The 7,983-nt window shown below is 46.2% G+C and overlaps 1 protein-coding gene across 1 annotated transcript; it reads left to right on the plus strand.

Moving 5' to 3' along the window:
- The first annotated feature begins 117 nt into the window (after nt 1–117).
- On the plus strand, nt 118–6,897 carry LOC118216838 (galectin-3-binding protein A-like). Its single transcript, XM_035398399.1, has 6 exons — nt 118–849; nt 2,136–2,223; nt 3,044–3,235; nt 4,081–4,212; nt 4,345–4,618; nt 5,517–6,897. The coding sequence occupies exons 2-6, from the start codon at nt 2,160–2,162 to the stop codon at nt 6,616–6,618; spliced, it is 1,764 nt and encodes a 587-aa protein (XP_035254290.1). The 5' UTR covers nt 118–849; nt 2,136–2,159; the 3' UTR covers nt 6,619–6,897.
- Nucleotides 6,898–7,983: the final 1,086 nt, after the last annotated feature.

Raw genomic sequence — 7,983 nt, forward strand, 5'->3', positions numbered from 1 at the left:
CTCTCCTTGTATACACGGAAAACCCCCGAGTCATCAAATGAAGACAGTCATGATAAAACAGTACGATTAATGCTGCTTGCGCTATCTCTGTAAGCATGTCACACTGGGTTGGCCTTTGTAGCCGTGACACCAACTTGTTCCCCAACGTCGGCTTTCCAGCAATACAAAACACTAACACTGCAAGCCTTCGTTTTACACAATGCTGATCCAATCGGATGTTTTGCAGCTGAGCATTGTCTCTTTATCAAACCTGCTGACTCCCTGTCAGCACACTAAACAGTCTGCTTTCTTTTGGAGGTCTGATAAGGAGTGCGTGGCCTCCATTATGCAATAAAAATGTGTGTGTGTGTGTGTGTCTACAAAGAAGGGATGACCACTTCTGTTCCACACAGAATGAATAATGCTCGATTATCATTAAGAAACTTAAATCAGTAAATCCATTATCTGGCCTCAAATCAACAGATAATATGGAAGTAGTAACCTCCATATCTGTTATATTATGTGTTATGACTATTTTATCTATTTTTAAGGGCAGCGAAATCACGGAATAAACCGGTAATGAAGGAACGGGCTGAATTATGTATTGTGTAGGTGTATTCTTGTGTAATGACGATCAAGTTCTGACGTGATTCAAAAAGAGATAATATCAAGTTTTTGCAGGTCAGCATGACACACGATGAAAGGCGAAAAATATGGGATTTCAACAAAAACGAAACTTAAACCGCGGCTTTATCCAGAAACAGGACATTGGAAGAAAGAAAAAGTTTCACAGCCCTGCATAAAAAGGGTTACCAAACAGAAACGACTTCAGTGTCTCGAGGATTGCGACCCTCTTCGTTGACCACAGAGGTGAGATATTACTTCGCTTGCACAGTTCGAATAAAAATGGAAGTATCTTCATTTTGCACGGGTTTTTACAGCAGCCACGTGCTAGACTGAGAAGCACTGTATGAGACGGTGACACGTGAGCTTTTTGCGGCAAATCTATATTATATGGTCTGATGCTGGGTTTTTTTTTTTTTTGGGAAAACGATTGCAACCTCTGAATAGCATTTAATGTCAACTGAAGAATGATGTATCCTTTTAATAATAATAGCCTTTTATGTAGTACCTTTCATACTTTAAAATGCAGTTCAAAGTGCTTTCTAAAGATAGTGAAATAAACTATTATAAAGTAAAACATAGTATGCACTGAATGACCAAAGATATATAAAAACAAGGTTAAAAACATAAATATAAAAGTATATATTTTATTAAAATGGTAAAAACCAACGAGTAAACAAAAAACGTTTTAAATGAGAAAAATCTTGTTGAAGGTAAGATTTAAAAAAAAAAAAAAAAAGCCTTGAACGTTTTCTTAAACCTGTAGGCTACAGCAGTTGCCTGACTTCTAAGGTTGCAATATGTCAGAGATAGCTCTGCACACATGAAGAATACATATTGCACATTCAAATCCTAGGAATTTAAATAAGTCGGATCGGCCAATGCTTCAATTTTAAGTAGCCTAAAATGCTGTGTGACAAACAGACTCTTTTACGAGGTCACATTCTTAAAATCAATTCGATTATTATAAATGATGTGTAATCATAAAGGTTCTATTGGCAGTGTGGTCACCTGGTCACTGAAACTAAACTTATTTTGTGAAAAATGAAGAGTTCAATGACAGAGCAAAGGGCAGATGACCAACCGCCATTATACCAGAATAATTTAAAGTACAAGGTTGTGTTAGAACTTGACCGCATGTTTTCAACAGCCTTAGTTGATCAAGGTATTGGCTGTCTAAAACCAGTGTGCACAGTGGCTCCTCAGTACTGAATTTGAAAACCACCGGTCTGGTGGCTGTTCTGGAACTGAGCTGCAGTAGAGGATCATCATCACAGATGTCTCCTTTAGTTAATTGTGTGAGGTTTTAAATTGGTGATGGTGGGTTTGTAAATGTTGCGTTTTCACCTATTTGAATTGTTTGTGTCCCACAGTCAGGGCCTAGGTCATGAGTGTCTCTCCTGCAAGGATTTTCACTGTACTTGGGTTCGGGTGGTTTGACACAATGCAAAAAAAAAAAAAAAAAAAAAGAAATTACACAAAATCGCCTTACAATAAACAACAAGATTCGTTTCCCTTTGGCTTCTCGACAGTTTCCCCCCTGAAGGCTTCGGAAAATGCTGACTCTTGGAATCGCTTCCCTTTCGTGGCTGATGATGATGTCCGTCCGTCTGTCTGCGGGTAAGTTCCGGAGGACGCTCGACGCCTATCCTCGCGTTTGCACTTTTTTCCCCACGGGGAGCATTTCCACTGTTATAATTTATGAGCGGTGCGCGCATATAATAACAGCTTCTGCTAATTTCATTGGAATAATTAACGGTTGAAACAGTTATATCTACTACAGTTTCCTTTTTTAACCACCCTCAAACCACAGTAGCCACAAAAAAAACAAATTTTCTGCACTGAGAGCACGTGATGCAAACAGGGACTGGGGATTCATTTTCGCACTAAACAGCTGGAATGGCCTGATGGCGCTTGTTTCTGCAAGTCTGGTCAGGACTTATGCCTGCTGAGCTTATTTGGTCAGTGCAGAACTCACGTTATGCTTAAGTTGCAGAAATACCGGATAAATGTGTGCACGCGTGCATTAAAAATTACAATAATTTTCTTTATAAAAAGGCTACATAAATGGGAACATTTTCATGTAGATGTGTATACACCACTTTTTACACAAGTATTCACATTTAACAAGTTGCTGAATATTGAAAGTACGTATGAACATAGAAAATGCTCCTTTTTAAAGAAATAAAACAAGGATAATTAAACAAATGCAAATTCAGAAGGAATAATGCTCACCTTCTTATCAAATCATTTCAAGGCATTTCTTTCGAAGTCACCCGCGAAGAGCAGATAAAAGTTCTCTCAAAATGAAAGTATGTTGGCTGGTGCAGTCTGCTGATGGTGCAAGCTTTACCACACCCCCAGGTGTGTGTGTGTGTGTGTGTGGGGGTGTGGGGGGGAAGAACCATTCTGACGACCCGCCCTTCCTCCTTCCTTCCAGCGGCTCGGGAGGGGGACTTACGGCTGGTGGGGGGCAGGCGGTCCTCGGAGGGCCGGGTGGAGGTGTACCACGGGGGGCAGTGGGGGACTGTGTGCGATGACGGCTGGGACATGACCGAGGCGCAGGTGGTGTGTCGCCAGCTCCGTTTCCCCGGTGCTCAGTCCGCCGTCACAGGAGGGACCTACGGGCCAGGTGAGCAACCGGAGTGACTGATCCCCATTCCTGCCGGCCCTGACTCTCAATGCTGCATCTATCTTCTGTGTGTACCAATCCCCATTCCTCCTGCCCCTGTCAATGCTGCATCTATCTACTCCTGTGTGTACCAATCCCCATTCCTCCTGCCCCTGTCAATGCTGCATCTATCTACTCCTGTGTGTACCAATCCCCATTCCTCCTGCCCCTGTCAATGCTGCATCTATCTTCTGTGTGTACCAATCCCCATTCCTCCTGGCCCTGTCAATGCTGCATCTATCTTCTGTGTGTACCAATCCCCATTCCTCCTGGCCCTGTCAATGCTGCATCTATCTTCTGTGTGTACCAATCCCCATTCCTCCTGGCCCTGTCAATGCTGCATCTATCTTCTGTGTGTACCAATCCCCATTCCTCCTGGCCCTGTCAATGCTGCATCTATCTTCTGTGTGTACCAATCCCCATTCCTCCTGGCCCTGTCAATGCTGCATCTATCTACTCCTGTGTGTACCAATCCCCATTCCTCCTGCCCCTGTCAATGCTGCATCTATCTACTCCTGTGTGTACCAATCCCCATTCCTCCTGCCCCTGTCAATGCTGCATCTATCTACTCCTGTGTGTACCAATCCCCATTCCTCCTGCCCCTGTCAATGCTGCATCTATCTACTCCTGTGTGTACCAATCCCCATTCCTCCTGCCCCTGTCGATGCTGAATCTATCTACTGTGTGCACCAATCCCCATTCCTCCTGGCCCTGACTGTCTGTGCTGCATGTATCCACTGTGTGTATCCGTTCTCATTCCTCTGGGCCCTGACTGTCAGTGCTGTGTCTGTGCCTGCTCTTCTCAGGGTCTGGCCAGATTTGGCTGGATGACCTGGACTGCAAGGGAACAGAGCCCTCCCTGTCCAGCTGCCCCTTTAAAGGCTGGGGCACTACAGACTGCACACACGCAGAGGACGCGGGCGTCATCTGTGAGAAAAGTAAGATTTTTCTACCCGCGCCTGTGAACACTGCACAAAGGGACCACTAGGGCAGAGAGAGAGACTGTGAGTGATTTCAAACTGTGAATGATTTCAACGTCTTGAGTGTGAAACGTGGCGCATCTCCCACAGAGGTGGCCGTGAAGGATGACCGCCTGTTCCCCCTGGACCACAGCCTGAGCCTTTCGGGGGAACTGGGGGCGCTGTTCGACAGCAAGCGGGACTGCGACCTCACCGTCGTGGTGCTGAGCCCCGAGGAAGAAGTTGGAGAGAACACTTCCTGCGTCCACAGCCTGGTTCTGTCCCTCAGCACTGAGCCCTCCTTCTCCCTCCAGGCCCTCCAGGCTGGAAACCTCACCATCAACGTTAGCCAGGACTGCCGCAGCTACGTCTCGCAGTTCCTCAGGTCAGGTGACCCCGCCGGCCGCCATCCAGTCAGTCGCTGTTTCTCACATAAAGTCGATGGAATAGTGTTTTTGTTTTTTTCTGGCCTATTTATGACCGTTATATAGTGCACATCAGTCAGATTAGTATACATTTGCACACTCACACACAAAAGCTGAAAAAGATTTCAGAATGCATATTGAACTACACACCTTGGGATGGAAATGTGTGGTACACGTTGGAAATGCTGCCCGACATATTGGTCTGCTTTAGTGTTATACAATAGTGAAATAAAAACAGGACTGATTAAATTAAGCTGTTAACAGTCCTTTATTTTTTTACTTTTTAAAAGTCCTAGTTACAACCAGCATGCTTTATATTATATTTGTGTTATAAGGTGAAAAGTGGCTGTGAGATACACTGGTAAAAGTATAATCTTTAAAAAAATAATAAAAATCAAGGCAAACCTGGACACTCACTCATTCACCCTCACTTCATTCCTCACTTTAAAAAAAAAAGTTGTTTTCCAGTGGGCTATGTCACCCGTGCCCATGATCCTGTCACAAAGCCTGGAAGTTCATTGGACAACCTAAGAGTATTAGAATTGCACAAGCACAAAAACATAAAAACAGTGCTTATTTATTATTATTAATAGTAACAATAATAATAATAATAATACTGAAAAGAGATCTTATTTAATGATACTCAAAAAGGCTTTGGATCGGCTTGTAATCCACAGTCCACTGTGCTGACTCTTACATTTGTCCATTTGGCAAAGCAACTTCCAAGGTGAGTACGGCAGACAACACCACACCGCCTAAATATCCAGAATAGCTGGAAGAGCCAGACTTACCAGGACGGTAGGTGACATGCAGCTAATCCACCGTACTAATTTGCATGGTCTCACCCTGGGCTTCCAGGTACCTGTACACCCGCGAGATCGACATCTCGGCCTCGTCCGCCCAGTGCTTGCACAAGCTGGCCTCCGATTTCGGGATGAAGCGCCTGCAGGAGGATGCGGGCCGGCTTTTTGGCCTCCTGCTCCCATGGGACAGCACCTTCCACACCCAGGCGTCTCTGTACAAGTACTCGGTCCAGACGGGCGACCTGGCCCTGCAGGAGACCTGCCTCCAGTACCTGGCCTGGAACTGCGAGGCGCTGGTCTCCTCCCCGGCCTGGCCCACGCTGTCCCGGGACGCCCTGGAGGCCCTCCTGTCCCGGTCGGATTTGGCGGTGCCGGACGAGGCCTTCCTGCTGCGGGCGCTGGAGAGCTGGGTGCGGGACGGGCGCGGCTCCCCGGGGCTGGGGGACGAGGCCGCCCTCCTGCGTCTCATCCGCTTCCCCATGATCCCGCCGGCAGAGCTCTACGACCTCCCGTTCACCTCCGACCTCTACGGCCGCCACGGGGAGCTGGTCCGCTCGGGGATGCTGCGGGGGTTCCAGTTCCACGCCCTCTCGCTGGCCCAGCTCAGGAAACGCCTGAACGACAGCGACGACGAGTACCTCCCCCGAATCTACACCGCCAACCCCTGGAGCCTGGACGTCAACTCCACCGCCGTCTCCAGAGGTAGCCGCCAAGAGAGACGCTACAACTCCAGGAATCCCTACGGGGGATACAACTACGAGAGTTACGAGACAGTGTACTATAGCATAGACCACACCTTCTCCACGCCGGTCCACACCAGCGCGGTTCTCCGGGACAAAAAGGTCAGCTGGGCCGCCAACGTCTTTAAGACCCAGGAGGAGTGCTCCAGCAGCACGGTGCAGTGCGAGACCGTGCCGGCAGTCAGGCTGAGGAGCCAGAGCAGCCTGAGCGACTACCAGAGCTCCATCCGCTTCACCAACCGCCTCCTGGTAACCTGCGGCAACAGCAGCGGCGGCGAAGGGGGCTACGTCTTCCATGTCCGGGACTTCAAGGACAACCTGGCCCTCATCCCCACCAACAATCACACGGGCCAGGCCTACCCCTGCTACGAGGACTCGTACATCTACCGCTTTGTGGTGCGCCCCGAGTACATTTGACCCGCCCCCCCCCCCCACCCCACCCCGCCTTTTCCACCATCACCTGATCAGCAGCCAGTGGCATCCAAATCATTTTATTATGTTTACGTACTAGCGTTTCATTAATAGCTTTCGATTTCTGAATCAGTAGTGCGAAAGTAGTAGTTGTAAATTTTTTCTGTGATCTCCCCCAGTATGTACAATTTCGGGTCGGTATTCACTGGAATTTTCCAAGATTTCATCCAAATTTATGCGAGTGGATAAAAAATGTTAAATAAACATTTTTTTTTGTCATTTGAATTTTGATGTCTTATTCCTGTATGCTTATTCATGCATTTTTTTTTGTCATTGACTTAGCCTCAAGTCTGTACATTTTGTTTCAGTAATGAGATTATTTTCTTGCACTGGCCCAAGATGACATATGGTGGAGCACATAGCATGTAGATAATGCTAATAGCACTTTTGCTCCCTTTTTTAAACCTATTTTTGGAGAATTTTTGGCACGGCTGATCTACCTGGTGAGTATGCACTTACTCATTCTAGTAAATGTTTGGTTACTTCTTTTTTTGCATAGTGTCCATTTATACAGCTGGAAATGATTAAAAAAATAAGATAAAGATTGACAAGAAACATAGGTTAATAACCTTACTCAAGGCAGCATCCAACCTGGGTATCAAACTTACAACCTTTCCATTACAAGGCCAGATATTAAGCCATTAATGCCTTATAGGTGTTGCACTCATTCACTAACTGATCTGGGAATGCTATTAGGCAGGTCTGCCACTATTGCTCACATATACTACTCAAGTGGATGCACTTACGTGCTGTTTCATTTCACGTTCCTTGGGTTAAGAACATCTGTTAAATGACTAATGTAATGCACCGTTTATGTGGTGTTTTTGAGCAGCTAATTCCGCTAGTGATTCGCCAGCCACTAGAGGGCACTTACCACCTTGATCTCCAGCATGAAGGAAACATCAAACGTGTCTATGGTCTTTAACAGATGAGGCGAGCAATGAAGTGAAGTCTGAGCTTAGGGCAGGTGGAGAGTTTTAAAATGGGTGTGAGATGTGAATGTTCAATACTGGGGACAGGGTGTCAAAGGAAAATCACAGTGAAGCCAGAATTGGACATCTGTCGCCATGACAGCAGCCTCATTGTCTGTTTTTAGCTGGTGTATTTTCCACTTAAGTTTGATTTGAAAGCAACAAAATGGTATATCAGTGTTATAGCTGGGTACAGAACAGGTTACCACAGCGGCAAGGGATCTTGAGTAGCAGCCAACGCAAACAGCAAGGTGACACGTAATGACCAGAAATCACTCATTTTAATAACTGACTAAAAGATATATGCGATTCGCACACGCCGAGGATCATATGAATTTGT

This window comes from Anguilla anguilla, chromosome 17 (assembly GCF_013347855.1).
Source record: "Anguilla anguilla isolate fAngAng1 chromosome 17, fAngAng1.pri, whole genome shotgun sequence".
In the NCBI taxonomy this organism is placed as follows: domain Eukaryota; kingdom Metazoa; phylum Chordata; class Actinopteri; order Anguilliformes; family Anguillidae; genus Anguilla; species Anguilla anguilla.